The 22296-nt window shown below is 43.6% G+C and overlaps 1 protein-coding gene across 3 annotated transcripts in view; it reads left to right on the top strand.

Annotated features, from left to right (window-relative positions):
• Window positions 1–22296, top strand: part of TMEM80 (transmembrane protein 80) — a 72755-nt gene that overhangs the window by 15819 nt on the left and 34640 nt on the right. For 2 of the 3 annotated variants that reach the window (XM_029582222.1, XM_029582223.1), the window contains exon 2: window positions 6922–6938. In XM_029582222.1, the coding sequence (XP_029438082.1) occupies window positions 6922–6938 (17 nt within the window). Of the gene's footprint in view, window positions 1–6921; window positions 7013–22296 lie in introns of all 3 variants that reach the window. The other variant, XM_029582221.1, reaches the window with a different exon arrangement.

Raw genomic sequence — 22296 nt, 5'->3', positions numbered from 1 at the left:
TTCATTAATGTTTAAGTATGAAACGCTATGGACCATCATACCACCCCGCGGATAGCAAGATCATGAATTTCACTTGCATTTCCACCGCTCGGGGTCACTTTTCATCATTGGTCCGCAACAATCATTTCTTAGAGAAACATTTTTTCTTTTTTTGTGTTTTAAAAGCAGTAAATGGTACTTCCCTTGTCTTTAGGGTGTTTTGATATCCGAGTCCAGAGTCCGACGTGAATTCACGTTTCGCGCCCTGCTGCCTCAGGGACTCTTCGACTTGATTGAGCTACCGCTGTCACAAGACAACTCTGGATGTTTAAAGGTCTTTATACCAATGGGGGACGATCCATTAAATCACTTCCGGTACTGCAACCATTTCCTTGTTCAGCGCTGAACATCTAGAGTTGTCTTGTGACAGCGGTGGCTCGATCAAGTCGAAGAGTCCCTGAGGCAGCAGGGCGCAAAACGTGAATTCACATCGGACTCTGGACTCGGATACCAAAACACCCTAAAGACAAGGGAAGTACCATTTACTGCTTTTAAAACACAAAAAAAGAAAAAACGTATCTCTAAAAAAAATGATTGTTGTGGACCAATGATTAAAAGTGATCCCGAGCGGTAGAAACGCAAGTGAAATTCGTGATCTTGCTAACTGCGGGGTGGTATGATGGTCCATAGCGTTTAAGTGTTTGATACATTTGAAGTAATAAGCATTGGATACAGCGTATTCCTACAAGTTCATTAAAGATGCCATGAGCATATCCTTGATATGACATCTAATTAAATTGGAAGTATAAATAAATAAAAGGAAAACTGAAATACATAGTAACACAGTAGTTGAAGGCAGAAAAAGGCCATCTGGCCCATCCAGTCTGCCCAGATTCTATCCACACTGCTAAGAATACATTCCAGCTGCCAACCACTGATCTCTCTCCTTATCCAGGACAGTCTTTAATTTCATTTCACATATTTATATTTTAGCTTTATAACACCAGTGATAAACAAGGTGGATTATGCTTAGAAGTATACATCATTGCTTAGAAAGGCTCTGATTATAACACTTAAAAATATATTATACAAGCCAAATGCCATATTAACATAAAAAATGCAAAACAAATTATATTAAATAAAATGAAATAAGCAACATACTACAGTCATTCTCAACAACAACAAAAAAAACCCCTCAAAACACAATAATAAACCAAAACCTACACAACAAAGCCATCAGCTCATAAAACATTAATCTTTTCCATCAATAAGCAAGGCTAAATTAGCCATGATCTCTGGGAGATATTTGTCTCTCCAAGCTAAGAGCTCTGCTAAGCGGGAGTTCCCGAGCAGGCATTGCCTCCAAGCTTCCTAGGTCTCTCTTTGTCTGTCCTTTGCACAGATGGTCTTTCTGACTCTCCTTAGAATTTTTTTCTAAACTTACATTTTTCCAAAACCTTGCTGTTTCCAGCGACCCACAACAGCACTTTTTAGTGCTAGTTAATCTTTTGGCTTCAAGAACAAAACCAAAAAGTTTTGAGGAGTTGCCTGGAACGTGCTTCTCAACCCAGTCCTCGGGGCACACCTAGCCAGTTAGGTTTTCCGGATATCCACAATGACTATGCATGAGATTTGCATGCATTGCTTCTATTGTATTCAAATCTATCTCATGCATATTCATTATGGATATCCTGGAAACCTGTGTGCCCCGAGGGTTGGGTTGAGAAGCGCTTGCCTAGAACATTCTCGAACATGGCTGCTAGGAAAATCATTAGTGTATTCAAGTCTTGCTCCTGTAGCCAAATCATGTCTATAACTCATGGCCAAGATTTATTTGAGGTTTTTATATACCGTTATTAGTGTGCAAACATCATACCGGTATATCTGTTTGGGTTCAGATAATGAGCAGCTTAAGAGCACAGCTTATGGCAGAATATCTCTGAGTTTCCAGCAGTCATGAGCAACGAAAACTGCCACCTCGAAGAAAGAGCAGGTTTGCTTCCAGAAGCCGCCACGTTTCTAGTTCTTCTTAGAGCTCCCTCTCATCGTGATGACCTGGACTGTAAAACTCTAGGTGCATCGAGTCCTCAGCAACCTTACACAAAAGAGTCAGTTAAACTTCCCACTAAGGCCAAGCACCGAGATTCATCGACGTGCATTCTGCACCTGTATTATAAAAAAAACACCTCCCCTGTCCCCACTCCCTCACCCCCAAACCTTGAAAAATAGTTGGTTCCCAGGATGGGGCCTGAAGTGCCCCCTAGCCCTGGACCCAGTCGGCACTATTTTGAAAAACAAAATGGTGCTGACCTGACCACAGGAACTTCAACTATTTTTTCAACAATGATTTTTCTTTTTGGGGAGGGGGGCACTATATTCCCTACATTTTTGAGAATCTGGGGAGGGGGGAACCTTGATTGTATTATTTTCAATAGGAAGGGGATGAGGGGGATATGCAGGATATTAAAGACAGGGTTGGGGGGGGGGGGCATTGCCATGCATGGCACTAAATCTATTTTTAAACCTTTTGGTGGTTAGGACCACCTCGAGTGGCTGCCCCAGGTAGAGCTGAGGGTTAGACTTCTTTTTTGCTGGCAATTTTTTTTTTTTTTTTTTACAGCATGTGCCCTTTAAATGTAACACGGAGCCTTGGGACCTATGTTAGGGTCCTGGGCCTCTAAGATTACATTTAAATCCCCAAGATGCGTTATTTTATTACTGCTGACCACCTTCTTGGTCAACAGTGATAAAATATTAATATCAAATTACCTAGTAATGAACTTTCATGCATTATTCATGCATGAAAATTGCATGCAAAGCAGCTCATTGTAATAGGGAAGGCAACCTGGGCAGGGCCATGCCATATATTGTACAATATCACCGTGATAATGCTCTAGCATGATATACACTGTTTAACGTGTATTACATCAAGCCGCAGTAATGCTTTATCACCCAGTTAGATTATAAGCCCTCTGAGGATAGGGAAATATCTACTATACCTGAAAAGTGGAATATAAATGCATAACAGGGAGACTAGATGTGCTCTCTAGACCTCAAGGATGCCTATGTGCATATCCCTATACACCCTTCTTTTTAGCGTTACCTCTGCTTCCGAAAGGATACAGCACATTACCAGTGCAAAGTTCTCCCCTTTAGCCTTTTGGCTGTCCTCTTAAGTCTTCTTGAAATGGTATGGCCCACTTACATCACCAGGGAATTTGTATATTTCCATACTTGGATAACTGGCTTCTAGTGTCCCTGTCAGAAGACGGTCTCTGGAGAGATCTAGCAACATAGGTAGAGAAATCATTCCTAGTACCCACTCAGTACCTATAATTCAATGGAGCAATCCTAGACTTGGTACAAGCAAGGTCATTCTCCCTGAGAACAGATCGACCATATTGACCCAAACTGCCAGTTCTTTGTTAACTTCCTCGACCCTCGCAGCATGCTACCTTCTGGTGCTTTTGGGACACCTCGCAATGGCAGTCCATATGGTCCCTCTCGCATGCTTACACATGTGTCGGCTTCCATGGGGACTACATGTACTGTGGAGTCAGCTCTTACAGTCCCTCCATACATCCATCCGTCTCACTCCAGACATAAAATCAGAAATCCATTGGTGGTTACAGCCTGCAGTGCCTCACATAGGGGCACCACTCCAACCTATTCCTTACTAGATTTATAACAAGATGCCTCATCTCGGGGCTGGGGAGCTCACACTGACCTCTACAAGACACAGAGTATTTGGTGCCCTCAAGAATGTCGTCGTCGTCGTTGGATCAACCTTGTAGAACTACCAGCACTGCACAATGCTCTGCGAGCCTTCACTCATCTTCTACGAGGGAAACGCATCCTTATTCAGATAGACAATCAAGTTAAGATGTTTTATGTGAACACACAAGGGGGAAGTGGATTCTGGATCATTTGCCAGGAGACTTTTCTCATATGGTAGTAGGCGATGGAAAATAAAACCACACTGCAGGCCCTTACCTACCTGGCATAGCAAATACCCTAATGGATCGCCTCCACAGGATATTCTATCCTCACAAGTGGTAACTATAGCAATCCATAGCTGACCATCTTTTCCATCTTTGGGGGTCAACCCTGGAGCGATCTATGCGACAGAACAAAACCAGAAATTAAGTTCATACTACCCAGCGCACTATGCAAAACTAGTGCGCTGGAATACAGGCTTCGTGTCAACCTTTCCTCCTATATTGCTTATAGTGAGAACCATACCGAAACTTATGTGGGACTGAGCCACCATGATTCTGATCTCATTGGCGTGACCCAGATAAGTGTGGTACGCATATCTCATACAACTGTCCACGAGGCCACACATAAGTCTCGGAAACCACCCATGTCTCCTATCTCAGGAGGAGGACCATCTTCTTCACCTGGCCCTTCAATCTCACGGCCTGGATGTTGAACGCACAGTCTGGATGCCTTTAGCCTTGCCAGGGCGAATACAAGATACACTCTTCTCAGTAAGGAAACCTTCCACAAGATGTAGTTACTCCTTCAGATTGAAAATATATTTGTACTGGTGTGCATCTCGTGACCCAGATCCCTACACTTCTGAGCCAAGATATCTATTGTAGCACCTCCATTATCTATCACAATCTGCCTTGTGACAACATCAGTGCGAGTGCATCTCTGTGCCATTGCAGCTTACCATTTCCCAGTAAATAGTGTGCCTGTTTCTATGCATCTGATTGTTTAAAATTCATGAGAGGCCTCTTGCAGATGTATCCACCAGTACACAAGTGTCCGGTACCCTGGGACCTCATCGTAGTTCTCATGTACCTTATGCAATCTCCATTTGAGCCTCTGAAATGTGCATCTCTTACCTGGAAAGTAGTTTTTCTTAGTAGCAGTCACTTCCATATGACATGTTAGTAAACTAGAGGCTCTGGTGCATTATCCACCGTACCTGCAGTTTTTTTCCATGATAAAGTGGTACCCCAAATACACCCCAAGATGTTGCCGAAAGTAGTATCTGTGTTCTATATGAACTGTACTGTCAATTATACTGCCCACGCTCTTTCCTTAACTCGTGCTCAGGAAAAAGCTCTTCACACATTAGACTGCAAAAGGGCACTCACTTATTATAAGCGTCAAACTCAGGCCTATAGGAAAATATTGCAGCTGTTTATTTGTTATGATCCAAACAGACTTGGCATAGCCATTACGTTATCTAACTGGATCACCAGCTGCATCCAACACTGCAATGCTACAGCTGGTCTCAATCTCACCGATCAGTTTGAGCCCATCAAGTTAGAGCAACAGCTTCCTCAATTGCACACCTCCAAGAGTGCCCATTGAAGATATTTGTAAGGCTGCTACCTGGTTCTCGGCGCATACTTTCACATCACTTTACTGTCTGGATAACCTAGCGTCTTTGGACAATGCAGCTGGTCGGGCAGTTCTACACCTCGTATTCCAAAACCAGTCGCACTCCTCAGTGGACTCTAGGTTGCTGACTAGTAAATGTTCTGCCACAGCACTCAGCTTTGAACTCCCCACAGATCATGGCTAATTCAACCATCGCTTATCAACAAAAAAAAGGCAAGTTTGCTTACTGAAAACAGTGTTTTCATATATTGCAGGATGATTTAGCTAGGAAATGCCTGCCTGCTCCCTGGAGAGTATACTATCCTCCTGCTAGCTTTGACATGGACTGAGGAGTCTCTGAGGCAACACCCGCTTGGGAACTCCCTCAGAACTCTTCTAGCTTGGAGAGACATCTAGTTAGTGCTGCCGGATGACATCACCCACAGATCCTGGCTAATTCATTGGAAAACACCATTTATGGTAAGTAAACAGGCTTTAACAATCGACATAAAACCCAACAAACATTAACATCATAATAGTCAACATGACAAAAACCATGATAATCTACTTGGGTAGATGAGCATACAAAATCCAGACTTGGTTCCCTACAGCATACCACTTTTCCCATATTTACTAGTGTGGTCAGTCCGCAACATCTAGACTCCTAGGTCCTCTGTGTCATCTGCCATCATATAACTTACCTATTTAGTTTACTCCTATCCTTCTCTGAGATGATGAAAGCTGCACTAGGAGCACAAAGTGAGACCTCACAGTGCTTCTGTACATGTTTAGGGAATTACATAACCTCGCTACCCGAGCAAGCAGATAATTTTTTTAAAGTAAATATATTTGGTTTGTGTATATTTTATATTCTTTAATTTTTATGTTAAGTCTGCCATGCTCCATGGTGTACATTATTTGCAGCCTATTGGTTATTCAATTCTTAAGGAGCAGTCCTCATTATAATTTTGTTGCACTAACATAGATTGTAGTTTGAAAGCATATCTTTCATAATATAGGGACTGGAAATCAATGAATAATCTTTTCAGATGTAATCCACGCAACAGTTCATAGCAATGTGAGATTCATGGGCATACGTGATATAAAGAGAGAGCAATTTTCAAAAGCCTTTGCTTGAGTAAATCAGCCATGGATGTTTGCCCATGTAAATCAGCTGTCTGAAAACTGCTCATACTCCTTGTGAGTAAAAGTGTGCGCATTGTTCCACAACACGCGTTCAGTTACCTGCATTCAGTGGCAGCATTCCCAGGGGTGAGGGTAAGGTGAATAATGTTACAACGAGTATAGCTTTGTACTTTCAAAATTACACACATTGTTTGGAAGGGAAAATGTATTAGCAAAAAAGACAGGTGCGTTTTCCCAAGGCAGTTTTCAAAGGGAATGTATGCTGGCACTTTCTCTTTGAGAACTGGTGCAACGTCTGTTCCTCTCATCCATACAGAGGGCAATTTTCAAAACAATACACCTACTTTAACCCACAGAGTATTCCAAAAGCAGAATTTCATCATGTGCTAGAGGGAAAAAAAAAATCACATCATCTTTCCATAAAGTCTGTTCTAACTGCTGTATTTTCTGTCCTGACAGGAAGAAGCTCGATGGTTGTATCCTTTTGGCATATCTCTCATTCTCAGGGCTGCTCTGATGCTCGGTGGGGAGCAGGTCCCATGGAACAGAGGTTCTCTGCTTGTTGAATATGAAGTGCTGCTGTATTGTGATTGTCACTCTTGACTCACTCTGGCATTATTTATCTGGACTATCTCCCTTCTTTAATAGGGGCTCCTTTTCTTACTGAGAGAAGCACCAGGAGTGCTACTGGCTAATAGCCTCCACAGTTCTCTCTTTTCTCTTGCCCTGTGCTGGTTTCACTTCCTTCCCACTTTCCTTTCCTTTATGGTGCACAGTGTTCAGATCTAAATTATTTCCACTGAAAGGTGCTTGCAGTTGAAACATAGAAACATAGAAATGACGGCAGAAGAAGACCAAATGGCCCATCCAGTCTGCCCAGCAAGCTTCCCTCATTTCTTCTCTCATACTTATCTGTTTCTCTTAGCTCTTGGTTCTAATTCCCTTCCACCCCCGCCATTAATGTAGAGAGCGGTGATGGAGCTGCATCCAAGTGAAATATCTAGCTTGATTAGTTAGAGGTAGTAGGGGTAGTAACCGCCGCAATAAGCAAGCTACACCCATGCTTATTTGTTTTTACCCAGATTATGTTATACAGCCCTTATTGGTTGTTTATCTTCTCCCCTGCCGTTGAAGCAGGGAGCTATGCTGGATATGCGTGAGGTATCAGTTTTTTTCTTCTCCCCTGCCGTTGAAGCAGAGAGCTATGCTGGATATGCATCGAAAGTGAAGTATCAGGCACATTTGGTTTGGGGTAGTAACCGCCGTAACAAGCCAGCTACTCCCCGCTTTGTGAGTGTGAATCCTTTTTTCTTCTCCCCTGCCGTTGAAGTTATGCTGGATATGCGTGAAGTATCAGTTTTTCTTTTCCCCTGCCGTTGAAGCAGAGAGCTATGCTGGAAATTCGTGATGTATCAGTCTTTCTCCCATGCCGTTGAAGCAGAGAGCCATGCTGGATATGCGTCAAGAGTGAAGTATCAGGTACATTTGGTTTGGGGTAGTAACCGCCGTAACAAGCCAGCTACTCCCCGCTTTGTGAGTGCGAACCCTTTTTTCTTCTCCCCTGCCGTTTAAGCAGAGAGCTCTGCTGGATGTGTGAAGTAACAGTTTTTCTTCTCCCCTGCTGTTGAAGCAGAGAACTATGCTGGATATGCATTGAAAGTGAAGTATAAGAATGGAGTGATCAAGCTAGTTGAAAGGCATCAGGAATAGAGGAAGGTGGAGGTAGTAATTTGGATATTTGGTTTGGGGTAGTAACCTTCTCTGTACCGCTTCCATCTTGTCTTTGTCTTTTTGTAGATACGGTCTCCAGAACTGAACACAGTACTCCAGGTGAGGCCTCACCAAGGACCTGTACAAGGGAATAATCACTTCCCTTTTCTTACTCGATATTCATAGAAACATAGAAATGACGGCAGAAGAAGACCAAATGGCCCATCTAGTCTGCCCAGCAAGCTTCACACATATTTTCTCTCATACTTATCTGTTTCTCTTAGCTCTTGGTTCTATTTCCCTTCCATCCCCACCTTTAATGTAGAGAGCAGTGATGGAGCTGCATCCAAGTGAAATATCTAGCTTGATTAGTTTGGGGTAGTAGCCGCCGCAATAAGCAAGCTGCACCCATGCTTATTTGTTTTACCCAGACTATGTTATTAGCCCTTATTGGTTGTTTTTCTTCTCCCCTGCCGTTGAAGCAGGGAGCTATGCTGGATATGCGTGACGTATAAGTCTTCTCCCATGCCGTTGAAGCATAGAGCCATGCTGGATGTGCATCGAAAGTGAAGTATCAGGCCCATTATTCCTCTCTCTATGCAGCCCAGCATTCTTCTGGCTTTTGCTATCGCCTTGTCGCATTGTTTCGCAGACTTCATATCATTAGACACTATCACCCCAAGGTCCCTCTCCTGCTCCGTGCACGTCAGCCTTTCCCCCCCCCCCCCATCGAATACAGTTCATTCGGATTTCCGCTCCCCATATGCATGACTTTGCACTTCTTGGCATTGAATCTCAGCTGCCATATCTTCGACCACTCTTCCAGTTTCCTTAGATCCCGTCTCATTCTCTCCACTCCTTCCGGCGTGTCCACTCTGTTGCAGATCTTAGTGTCATCCGCAAAAAGACAAACCTTACCTTCTATCCCGTCCGCAATGTCGCTCACAAAGATATTGAACAGGACCGGTCCCAACACCGATCCTTGCGGTACACCACTTAAAACCGCTCTCTCTTCAGAGAAGGTTCCGTTTACCATCACACATTGTCTTCTGTCCGTCAACCAATTTGCAATCCAGGTCACCACCTTGTCACTCACTCCCAAGCTTCTCGTTTTATTCACCAGTCTCCTGTGCGGAACCGTATCAAAAGCTTTGCTGAAATCCAAGTATATGACATCGAGCGCTCTTCCTTGATCCAATTCCTTGGTTACCCAGTCAAAAAAGTCAATCAGATTTGTCTGACAGGATCTTCCCCTGGTGAATCCATGTTGCCTCTGGTCCATCAATTCTCCGGACTGTAGATAGTTCACTATTCTCTCTTTCAGCAGAGACTCCATTACTTTTCCCACCACCGAAATGAGGCTAACCGGCCTGTAGTTGCCAGCCTCCTCCCTGTTCCCACTCTTGTGAAGCGGGACCACCACCGCTCTTCTCCAATCTCTCGGCACCACTCCCGTTTCTAGGGATCTATTGAACAGGTCACACAGCGGACCCGCCAGAACATCTCTGAGCTCCCTCAATATCCTTGGATGAATCCCATCAGGCCCCATGGCTTTGTCCACTTTCAGGTTCTTTAGCTCTTCCCACACATTTTCTACTGTAAAAGGATTTTCATCTATTCCACTTCCCTCCAGTTTCTTGTTGTGTAGAGATGGTCCTTCTCCAGGGTCTTCTTTAGTGAACACAGAGCTGAAGTATTCGTTTAATATTTCTGCCATTTCTTCGTCTGTCTCCACACATTGATCATTACCACCTTTCAATTTCACTATACCACTTTGGACCTTTCTCTTTTCGCTGATGTATCTGAAAAATGTTTTGTCACCATTTTTTATCTCCTTGGCAATCATCTCTTCTGCTTGATTTTTTGCCAACTTGATTGTTTTCTTCGTCTCCCTCAGTTGATACAAATATTCTTCTTTGTGCTCCTCCCTTTGGGATCCTTTATATTTCTTGAATGCTGTTCTTTTAGCTTTAATTTTGTCAGCCACCTCCTTTGAGAACCAGATAGGTTTCAATTTTCTTTTGCTTTTCTTTATGTTTCTAACATATAGAGCAGTTGCCTTGGTGATTGCTCCTTTTAGATTGGTCCACTGCTGATCCACATCTCTCTTGTTCTCCCATCCTTTAAGTTCTTCCTCCAGGTACTTTCCCATTTCCTCAAAGTCTGTGTTTTTGAACTGTAAAACTCGGGTCTTTGTGGTTCTTTTCCCTATTCTATTAGTGATATTAAACCATACCGTTTGATGATCACTGCTGCTGAGGTGGGCGCCCACCTGGACATCTGAGACATTATCTGCATTATTGAGCAATAAGTCGAGTATAGCACCTTCTCTCGTGGGTTCCAACACCATTTGTTTGAACAAAGATACTTGCATGGCATCCATTATTGCTCTACTATTTTTAGTTTCTGCAGATGGGATTTTCCAGTCTACATCTGGCATATTAAAGTCACCCACGATCACCACTTCTCCCTTCCTGCCTATCTTATGGATGTCTTCAATCAGATCTCTGTCCAGCTCTTCCTTTTGGTTTGGAGGCCTGTACACCACTCCAATATAAATGGACACTCCGTCATCTTTTTTTAGGTCGACCCATAGAGCTTCTTCTTTACCCCAACTTCCTTGTAGCTCAGATGCTTGGATGTTGTTTCTGACATAAAGAGCCACACCTCCCCCTTTTCTATCCTCTCTGTCCTTCCTTAACAAGTTGTAGCCTGGTATTGTTGTATCCCATTCATGAGATTCTGTGAACCATGTTTTCTGTGATAGCAACAATGTCCAATTCTGCCTCAGCCATTAGGGCCTGCAGATCTGGGATTTTATTTCCCAAACTATGAGCATTTGTGGTCATAGCCTTCCAGGTACTCTCTTTAAGGTTATTGCTTTTCCTGGACTCCTTATGAGATATTAGTTGAGATTTGTTATCACTTTACTCTTTCTGTTTGTAGTTGTGCCACTGTTGACAGAGTTATCCATCTCAATTAGATTTTTCTTTTGGTTATGGATCTTGAAATACTGCATGCATTGTGTTTTTTCTCTCTTTTCTGGTAATACTGCAATGTTTTTCTCAAGAACTTCCTCAGTTTTTAATATAGAGAGGGCTTGTTCTTTTTGCATTTGGTACATTGTGTGTCTCCTCATCACAGGTCTAATTCTACCAGAGCCCACTGTAATCCTGGATTGTAAAGAATTTCTTAATGACCTGTTTGAGTGGGAGGGTGTACCTGTTGGCTGCTCATCTGTCAAGAATGGATGACTGTGGGTCCTACCTGAGCCTAATGGATCTCCTTTTCTTGACTCCTGGTTTTTCCGTGATATTGGGGAATTATTATCTGTGTAATGCAATGTGGGTGTAATACTTTTAATTGAAGCTAATTGAGCTTTTATCTCAGTCAGCTCCATTTTCAAGGAAGAGAGTTGTGCACAAATTGGGCAAGCTCTAAGTTTCCAGATGAGGCTAATAATCAGTGCAGCATTAGAAGCCATCAGTCACATAGACACACAGTGGCAGAAAAAGACTACCTGCCTAGTCTGCCCATCCATACAAATGCTCAGCTCAACAATCCCTACCATCTCTCAGAGATCTCTTGTGATCGTCTCATGCTTTCTTGAATTCAGATACTTCAGGGAATTCCATTCCATTCCCCAGAGCTATCACCTCCATATGACTAAAAAAGACACGAAACTTGGCACCAGCCTTGAAGAATTACATATTCACTTACAGATAATGCAGCTAGCATTCATGCTGCAAATGGCGACTATATAGGGGTTAATATTCAAATGGTGTGTCCAGCTAAGTTTGAGACTTAGCTGAACAAACTACAAGCTGTTAAATTTCCCATGCTCTGACTGCCTCTAAGTTATCTGGCTGAGTAGTTAGCCAGATAAAACTTATCCAGATAACTTGGAAGTCATCTGAGGGTATTCCAAGGCAGAGTTAATTTAGCTGAATTAGTTAGCTGGATAACTGAATATTGAAGTTATTCAATATTCAGAGTTAGCTGGATAACTAATCTGGCTAAGTCTGCTCCAGCCAGAAAGCAGTCTTAAAGTTTGCTGGGTAAATTTATTCTAATCAACAGCACATCACTGAATATGCCAGACTTGTCAGCTCCTTTACGCTGCTGAATGTTGGGCTCATAATATTCTGTAGAGCTCTTCTACACCACTGTAAGCACACCAGGATGGAGAGCCTCTAATATCTTTAAAACCTCTTCTTTTCTTACAACATTTCATTTCCATTCTTCAGGTGGCTAGCAGCAATGAACTCAAAGAGATGGATCGGAAAAAAGGGCTTTTATTGAATCTCTTTTCCGATCCATCTCTTCGTGTTCATTGCTGCTAGCCACCTTGGATCGGCTTCCACTTTGTTTCTTGGGACCATTCTTCAGGTGGCACAGTTATGTGCTATAACTATTGGACTCCAGCTTATTATCTGTATCTTTAACATGAAAGTATTTGTGGTCCATTGCATCCTCTCTCATCCTGAGGAATATAGTCATGGATTACCAGAACTTGACTGAGTGCTGGGAGTGACCTCTGGAGGGCCTCCAGCTGGAAGACTGACTAAGTGGAAGGCCAACACTTTGACCTTTGAGTCATTGGTAAGTTGATAAAAATGAGTCTGCTGGCAGAGCCAGTAACCCCACCTCCGAAGAACCAGATTGGTCCTCAAAACCAGAAAAGGGGATGCTGGAACTCAGAGAAGTTCATGAGACCTGAAGTTGTCATTGAAGTTGACCAGTTTATGACTATTAAACTAAACTAACTGTTTCTTAGCATTCAGATAGGTGGATTCACGACCAGTGGGTTATGCACCTCTACCAGCAAATGGAGATGGAGCAAAGCTAAAGTCACGATATATAAACCCCTGCACTGACATTAGCTCGCCAGTATTCTCCGCCAGCAGATGGTGGATGTGCATCTCCCTACTGGGGATTGTGTTAAAAGTTTTTTATAGAAGGAGAAAAGAGAACAAAGTTCTCTTTATCAGATAAAGTGCCTTGACTCAAGGCACTTCCAGTACTCCCTTGTTAAGTTTACTTCGTTAAAGTCTACTTCGTTAAAACTCTGCCTATGGCTAATTCAGTTCCCAAGTTGCTACAACCTTGTTTTATTGTAACCTTTGCTTCCTCTTCAATGTTAATGTTATAACCCCTTTGTTCCTTGTAAACCAATATGATATGATCTGTATCATGAATGTCGGTATAGAAAAGAGTTAAATAAAATAAAATAAACAAAGTATATTTCTCCACTCTCCTGAAATTATACCTTATGGTCCCTCTCTCAGTCGAGTTTCCTGAGGTGATTTCTTTGGATCCTTCCCTCAGATAAGTACCTTGGTCCGGTAGCTTGTTTTTTTGCCAGCGTGGGCTTAGCTGAAAGGCAAGCGGGTGCAGGAAGTCAAGCGCTATGGTGAATGTATTTGCCCTCTCCCCCCACAGCTGGAGACTGACCCTGAATTCGGCCGAGACGGGTTGAGCTCAGGTAAAGAGTATTTAAAAAAATAAATAAATAAATAAAATAGAGGGAGAGCTTTTCCCTGTACGTACCCGGATCAGTCCAGACCGTGGGTTATGTCTCCCTTCCAGCAGATGGAGACAGAGAAAAAACTTGTTGGGCGCTCTCTATTAACCTAGTGCGTCCTCTGCGTCCCTTCAGTATTTCTCTGTCTCCAGCAGATGATGGCTGCTGAACCTGCGGTTCCCTTTTAAATTATAAAATTTCAGATAGGAAAGTTAGCAGAACAATTTTTCTCCTTTCCTCTCACAATAATTTAGTCTTTTGAATGGATCAAGTGTAAAACAAACAAACAAACAGAATGAGGTTCTGTTTTTATATTTTCTCATTTGGCTAATTTAAAACTTGCAATTTGACCTGGCTTTGAGATTAGGGCTCTAATTCTCAGGTAAGTCCGGGTATTCCTCTCCCCTCCGGTCTCCAGGATCGGTGCACCCATCCAACATCCGTTCCCGCCTCTGGGGGAGCTTCAGGGATTCGGGCAGCTTGGCGGGTTGAGCAGCCTTCTGGACTAGGCCCCGCTCTCAGGCTTAGATTTTTCGTTGCATGAATAGGCCACAGCGGTGTTTGCATGCCTTTCTCTGCACATAAGGCTGCCTTCTTCAAGTACGTAGGTTCACACTTGAATGCCCGGTTGTGCATCCAGTTGGGCATGTAGGGACATCTACATGGGTGCTCAGTTGTGTGCGTAGGGGCGCCTAGTTGGACACACAGTGGTGCACCTCAGGATACCTACCTAAATACTACATTAGGCACCTAATTTTTGGGCGCCTATTTTTTGAGTGCCTATTTTCTACAAGTGCCTATTGCACACACTTCTCAGATGCTTGTTTAGAGCGTGCTATAAAAATACTATGGCACCAACAGCAAAGAAGCCTAAGCACCTTACCCTTTGTGCTGCATGCCATATTTGGGCATCTCAGCCTTGCATTCCCTCTAACCTGTGTCAGCACTATTTGGAGGCTCAAGGAGATTTGTCTCTGTCTGATTTTGCTAAGCCTGGTCCTTCCCAGCATGTAGCAGGAATGAAAAAAGAGTTGCCAGAGGTTTCGCCTGGAATTGGGGCTCCCCTAGCTGGTTCGTCAGCGGGGAAGGTAGTTAGTGGGTACAGGACCAACGCCCCCTGGTTTTGGCATGGACCTCTCTGCCTTTTCTTGGGTAGAATTCTTTTCAAGGGCTGCAGTCCTTTCTTCAGGCGCAGTCGTCAACCCCGGCCAAACTTGGTGCTGAGGTTAAGCGTCTGAGTATGTCTAGACCTGCTGCAGGTCGTACTGCTAGGGACCCGGATAGCTCGGATGATGAAGCCAATCTTTACTCCCTGGAGGATGGGGAAATTCCTCCGGGTCTGGAGCCATATAGAACTTTATTGTGTTTCTTTCATAGAGATGAGTTACCAGCTCTTATTTCCCAGACATTGAAGATGCTGGGGGTACCGGGGGCTGAATGCATGTCTGAGCCAAAGAAATATCCCATTTTGATTTCTTTTCATAAAGCCTCTTCTTTCTTCCCTATTATGGAGGCTCTTCAAGAATTGATTGATCTTGAATGGGGTGCCCTGGAAGTAAATTTTAAAGGGGGATAAACCTTGAAATGGCTATACCCCTTGGATCCGGCTGCAAGAGATCAGTTGTGCTTTCTGAAAGTGAATGCACTTGTGTGTGCCATCAGTAAGTGGACGAGTATCCCTGTAGAAGGGGAAGTGGCATTGAAAGATGCACAAGATAGAAGGATTGAGGCCATCCTTAAGCAGGCCTTTGAAGCGATGGCAATTAATTTGCAGATAGTTTCTTGTTGCTCCCTGGTGGCTCATTCTTGTTTACTTCTCTCTCAGGAAGTCAATGAATCTGGTGTGACTTCCAGGACAGTGATGGAACCGTCAGCCGCCTTTTTGGCAGATGCGGGCTGCGACCTGGTCCGCACTTCGGCCAGAGGGCTGGCTTCGGTAACAGCAGGCATGTGTCACCTATGACTCAGGAGTTGGTCAGCCAGTACAATTTCAGAGTCTAATCTTATGCATCTAATCTTTGCTTTTAAAGGATCACTCTTGTTTGGGAGTGAGCTGGAAAAAATGGCCAATAAGTGGGATGAGGCCCAGGTTCTTCAGTTACCAGCGGATAAGAAGCAAATGTTACAATCTTTCAGCACAAGTGGTCATGCTAGGGATTTCAGATGCTTTAAACCCTACAGAGGAGCAGCAACCCAGAGGACTCGGCCTTTGGATAGGTCTCAGTCCTCTCATCTCAGGCAACCCAGAAGATGTGCAGGCTCAGGTGGAGGTGCCCCCGAGCCTCTCAATGAAAGTGTGTCAACTCACCCCCAGGAATAGGAGATAGGGAGTCGCCTTTCTCGTTTATATCAGAGGTGGGTTGAGATCACATCAGACTAGTTCTGGAGGTTATAAGAGATGGTTACGCTCTGGAGTTTCTCAGTGTTCCTTGGGATATCTTCATGGTGTCTCCCTGCAACTCTCCACAGAAGAGACAAGCAGAGGAGGGTACATTGCCCTCAGCCTGAGGGTTGTAGTTTCAGTGCCCAGGTCTCAAGAAAATATGGGCCAATATTCCATTTATTTCTTTGTGCCAAAGAAGGAGGGCCCTTTTCGCCCAATCCTAGATCACAAGGGAGTCAACCGACATTTGTGGGTGACTCGTTTTCGCATGGAAACCTTACGCTCAGTGATAATAGCAGTACAGTCGGGGAGTTTCTGACATCCCTGGATTTGTCCAAGGTGTACCTTCATATTTCCATCTGCCTGGAGCATTGACTGTTTCTTCGTTTCGCTATTTTGGAGCGACACTATCAGTTTTGAGCGCTGCCTTTTGGGTTGACCACCACGCCCAGAACCTTTTCCAAAGTTATGGTGATGGTTGTGGCAGTGTTGAGAAAGGATGGCAATCTGGTTCACCCGTACTTAGACGATCGGTTGATTCAGACCAAGAGTCTGGAAGAGAGATTTTGGTTCTGAAGCAAGGTAATCTTCTTTCTACAGGAACTAGGTTGGGTGGTGAACTTGGCCAAGAACAATCTACAGCCATCCCAGACACTGGAGTATCTTTGTGTTCGGTTTGACATGATGCAAGGGAGGGTGTTACTGCCGGAGGGCCACATTCAGAAGCTGATAGCGCAGGTGCGACTATTGATAGAAAAAATATGCCTGACAGTGTGGTCTTATCTACAGGTGCTCGGTTTGTTGGCTGCCACCCTAGAGATGGTTCCATAAGCAAGGGCACATATGGAAGCCCAGGCCATTCAGTTGGCATGCTTACAATTTGTCAACCGATTGCAGAGTCAAACGGTCTGGATAATGTAAGACAATGCAATGACAGTCGCTTACTTCAGTTGCCAGGGAGGAACCAAGAGTCAGCAAGTGTCGCAGAAAATAGCCCACCCACATTGCAGGAAAAAACAATGTAAGAGCCAATTTTCTCAGCAGACAGAGTCTGGATCCAGGAGAATGGAAATTGTCAAACGAAGCATTCCAGCTCATAAGGGATCTCTGGTGACATTTCACAATGTGAAGGTTCCTCACTTCTTCAGTTGCAGGAGAGATCAAAAGTCCTTGAACATCGATGCCTTTGTGCAGGAGTGGCCGGTGGGCAAGCTCCTATAATGCCTTTTCCCTGTGGCCCATGTTGGGCAGAATGATTCGGAAGATTGAGGCTCACATGGGTATGGTGCATCTGGTGGCATCAGATTGGCCCAGGAGGCCTTGGTATACAGATCTGCAGAGGCTTCTGGTGGACTCTCCTATCCGATTACCAGATCACAGCAATCTGCTATGGGAGGGGCCTGTTCTTCATGAAGATCTGACTCAATTTTTGCCTTACGGTATGGCCCTAGAGAGGGCTTGGATGCTGAAGCATGGATATTCCACTGTGGTAATTGCCACCTTACTATGGATGAGAAAGTTCTCCACTTCCTTAGCTTATGTGCATTTTGAGGCTTGGTGTGAGGATCGAGGAATTCTTCCTTGTTTGGTTAAGATCCTGCTCATTTTGGAATTTTTTCAGGATGGATTGAGAAAAGGAATGGTGGACCCTTGTAGTCTCATCCAGATGTGGCTTGTTTCTTAAAAGGGGTGAAGAGTCTCCGTCCTCCCCTGTAGTTGCCTGTACCCTTGTGGAGTCTTAATCTGGTTTTGGATTTCCTGGCAGGTCTCATCTTTCAACCACTGCGTACCCTTTCCTTGAGGTTACTTACATTGGAAACGGTGTTTTTTTGTGGCAATTTGTTCAGTGCATAGAGTCTCAGAACTGCAGGTATTGTCTTGCCAGGAACCGTTTCTGCGAGAGACTCTGGGGGTGATACAGTGTGTATTGTACTGCGACCACCTTTGGCAAAAAAGATGGATTTTCATTTGAATCAATCAACTCTGGACAGGGATGTTGATGAATATCGTCTGTTGCTGTCCTTGGATGTCAAGAGGCATATCTTGAGATATTTAGAGGTTTCTGATCTTCTCAGGAAGACGGACCAGCTGTTTATACTCCATGGTGGGAGTAAACAGGGTGATCCAGCATTGTGGACTATAATAGCCCACTGGATTAAGGAGGTAGTCACGGCCATGTATGTGGATGCTGAGCAGCCATTGCCTAGTCAGGTTAGGGATAAGAACATACATAAGAACATAAGATATGCCATACTGGGTCAAATCAAGGGTCCATCAAGCCCAGTATCTTGTTTCCAACAGTGGCCAATCCAAGTCACATGTACCTGGCAAGTACCCAAACATACATCGTGAATTAATGTGTGGCAAACAATCTACTGGTCAATATCTCTTAACAATATGGAAATTTTAATTGTACATACAATCACCAAAGTGGTAGATATTTTTAAGTATACAGTGTGTACTTAAAAACAATTTCCATATTGTTAAGAGATATTGGCCAGTAGATTGTTTGCCACACATTAATTCTCACTGTATGTTCTCTACATGTGTGTGCTGTTTACTCCGCCCACTTTGTGTGCAACTACCCAAACATTAAATAAATCTCAAGCTACTATTGTTTATTAATTAATAGCAGTTTATGGATTTTTCCTCTAGGAACTTATCCAAACCTTGTTTAAACCCAGTTAAATTCTAGTAGGGCTAAAGCAGTATCGTGGAGAGATTAGATTTTTGTCTCCCGTCGACATTTGCCAAGCTGCGACTTGGTCCTCCTTACATACCTTTTCCAGGCATTACCACCTGGATGTGCAGGCCTGGGAGGATGCAGCCTTCGCACGTGTGGTATTAATCGGACCACGGGCAGCCTCCCACCCTGTTCAGGAGTAGCTTTGATACATCCCACTGGTCATGGATCCATCTATGCAAATGCTAAGAAAGGAGAAATTACTACTTACCTGATAATTGTATTTTTCTTTAAGGAGGATAGGTAGATCCAGAACCAGTGTGTTATACACTGTGACTGGGAATATCTCTATTCCTTGAGATTGAGAGAGTAAAGCCAGTCCCCTTTCTGAAGGGATTAAGGCCCAGGGAAACTATCTTGAACTTTTCTCTTTTTAAAAATGTGTTCAAGGCCCTTGGGTTTCGGATGGGATGGAGTCTTCCTGCTTTCTTTTGAATCAGGAAATACTAGGTGGAATGGGATTTACTACTGTGAACTGAAGCAGTTCCTGATTTAGTAAGTGACCCCCAACTAGGGTCCAATTTGGTGGGATACCCAGTAGCTTCAATTTATAGCCTCTTATGATGCTGAGGATACACAAGTACAAAATTACACTGAACCAACAGTTTATGTAAAACTTCAGCCTGCCTCTTTCAGGAAGACTCTGGCATGGGTACAGGAAGCCAGGCTATGCTCTCTGCAAATCAATCAAAACCTCATCCTGGGTTTAGGGGCCCACTGCTGCCTTGGATGGGCACCTGGGGCTGGATGTGTCTGGAACCAAGGGTGAAGGGTAGCACTTCCTCAGTTGGAAAAAGTGCTTCCTCTACCCCATCCTGGAGAAGGAGGTTGGGTCTAGATTGGCAGTGGAGAGCTGCTGTAGCATTGCACAGTATTCATGGATCTGTGCCCCTACTACTTTCACCTTATCTTTGAAGAGATTCTCTCCAGAACTTGGTGTGTCCACAAGTTTTTCTTGAACTACTGGTCAGAGGTCTGAAGCCTGCCACCAGGCAAGTCTGTGGGCACCAGTCCCCATGGTACTCACTGTTTCAAACATCAAAGGTCAAGAGGACACTAAGATTCAGCAGGATCTGCGGGATTGGAAGGATCTTTACATTTTTTGGGGGGGGACGAATTAATGTCATTAAGATGAAAGTATTACCCCGGTTGCTTTACTTATTTCAGCACTTGCCATGTTTTCTCCCACAGCAATTTTTTTTGCAACATGAATAGCTTGCATTTGGAGATTTTATGAGAGGGCAAACCTGCAAGGGTTAAGTAAGCTGTGTACTTTGTGTAGGCCTAAAGAATGGGGTGTTATTGCCTTTCTGGATTTACAAGCTTATTTTTGGGCCGCTCGTTTACGAGGTATTTTCTTATGGCTTTACAGAGTCAAATGGTGTCTTGGTTGCCTATCGAGTGGTATCTGGCTAGGAACACTGATCTTCTTTCATTAATTACATCACCCTCATTGACTACAGCGGGTAGGAGGATATGTCGAATTTGCCCCACTATTGCTTGTACAGTTAAAGCCTGGAGAGCTCTATATAAAGGGCTGGGTATTAGTGGCTTCGGCCCTCTGGTGTGCTCCCCTTTGTGGAAGAATCCAGCCCTGACCATATATACATATAGCCTCGTAGTTAAACACTGGTGGGAGGCGGAGTTGCAATGTCTGAATGATTTGTATAAGAAGGAAAAACTTAGAACTTTTGAGAAGATTCAAGAAGAGTTTGATGTTCCCGCCCAATCATGGGTTTATTATAACCATTTGCTTGAAGCCCTGCGTAAGTAACAGAGGGAGGGGTGGTTATGGTCCAGACCTTCACTGGTCGAGTCAGCTCTTGCTGGGGGCTTTGTTCAGCGAAAAGCGTGATCCATATAGTATAGAGCAATTATGCAAACTTACTTGAATCATTCTCCTATTTTGAAAGTTGAGCAGAGTTGGGCAGATGATTTGGAGGTCCAGATAGATTTTAAAACATGGAGACTTATTTGACGTAAGGCACATAGGTTTTCTTTATGTGCTAAAAGGGCTGAATTGTATTGGGACCCTTACTGTTCAATATATTTATAAATGATCTGAAAAGAAATACGACGAGTGAGATAATCAAATTTGCAGATGACACAAAATTGTTCAGAGTAGTTAACTCACAAGCAGATTGTGATAAATTGCAGGAAGACCTTGTGAGACTGGAAAATTGGGCATCCAAATGGCAGATGAAATTTAATGTGGATAAGTGCAAGGTGATGCATATAGGGAAAAATAATCCATGCTATAATTACACGATGTTGGGTTCCATATTAGGTGCTACAACCCAAGAAAGAGATCTAGGTGTCATAGTGGATAACACATTGAAATCGTCGGTTCAGTGTGCTGAGGCAGTCAAAAAAGCAAACAGAATGTTGGGAATTATTAGAAAAGGAATGATGAATAAAATGGAAAATGTCATAATGCCTCTGTATCGCTCCATGGTGAGACCGCACCTTGAACACTGTGTACAATTCTGGTCGCCGCATCTCAAAAAGATATAATTGCGATGGAGAAGGTACAGAGAAGGGCTACCAAAATGATAAGGGGAATGGCACAACTCCCCTATGAGGAAAGACTAAAGAGGTTAGGACTTTTCAGCTTGGAGAAGAGACGACTGAGAGGGGATATGATAGAGGTGTTTAAAATCATGAGAGGTCTAGAACGGGTAGATGTGAATCGGTTATTTACTCTTTCGGATAGTAGTAAGACTAGGGGACACTCCATGAAGTTAGCATGGGGCACATTTAAAACTAATCGGAGAAAGTTCTTTTTTACTCAACGCACAATTAAACTCTGGAATTTGTTGCCAGAGAATGTGGTTCGTGCAGTTAGTATAGCTGTGTTTAAAAAAGGATTGGATAAGTTCTTGGAGGAGAAGTCCATTACCTGCTATTAAGTTCACTTAGAGAATAGCCACTGCCATTAGCAATGGTTACATGGAATAGACTTAGTTTTTGGGTACTTGCCAGGTTCTTTTGGCCTGGATTGGCCACTGTTGGAAACAGGATGCTGGGCTTGATGGACCCTTGGTCTGACCCAGTATGGCATTTTCTTATGTTCTTATGTTCTTAAATGTTGATTCACTTAATAATGAGAAGTTATAGATACCCAATGTTTTTTTCAGTAAGTTTGATGCCACAGCTTCACCTTTGTGTTAATGGGGCTGTGGGCAAGACGGCTCATATATGCATGTTTGGTGGGGATGTCCTTATATATCTGCCTTCTGGCAGCGAGTGGGTCGCATAATCAAGCAAATAGTGGGTTCTTTAGTGGTTTTCTCCCCAGGGCTCTGCCTTTTAGGGCTTTGGGTTGGCCAGTGCTTTGGCAGGTACCAGAAGCAGTTGGTGCAGCAGCTGCTGCATGTGACGTGTTTCTCAATTGCTCTGAAATGGAAGTCTGTGCCTTCGTTGGAACAATGGAGGATTCAGGTTCATGATGTCGCCTTAATTGAAAAATTAACA

Source organism: Rhinatrema bivittatum, chromosome 17, assembly GCF_901001135.1.
Source record: "Rhinatrema bivittatum chromosome 17, aRhiBiv1.1, whole genome shotgun sequence".
Lineage (NCBI taxonomy): Eukaryota > Metazoa > Chordata > Amphibia > Gymnophiona > Rhinatrematidae > Rhinatrema > Rhinatrema bivittatum.
The sequence above is the reverse complement of the archived record's forward strand: the minus strand, read 5'-3'. Positions and strand labels throughout refer to the sequence as shown.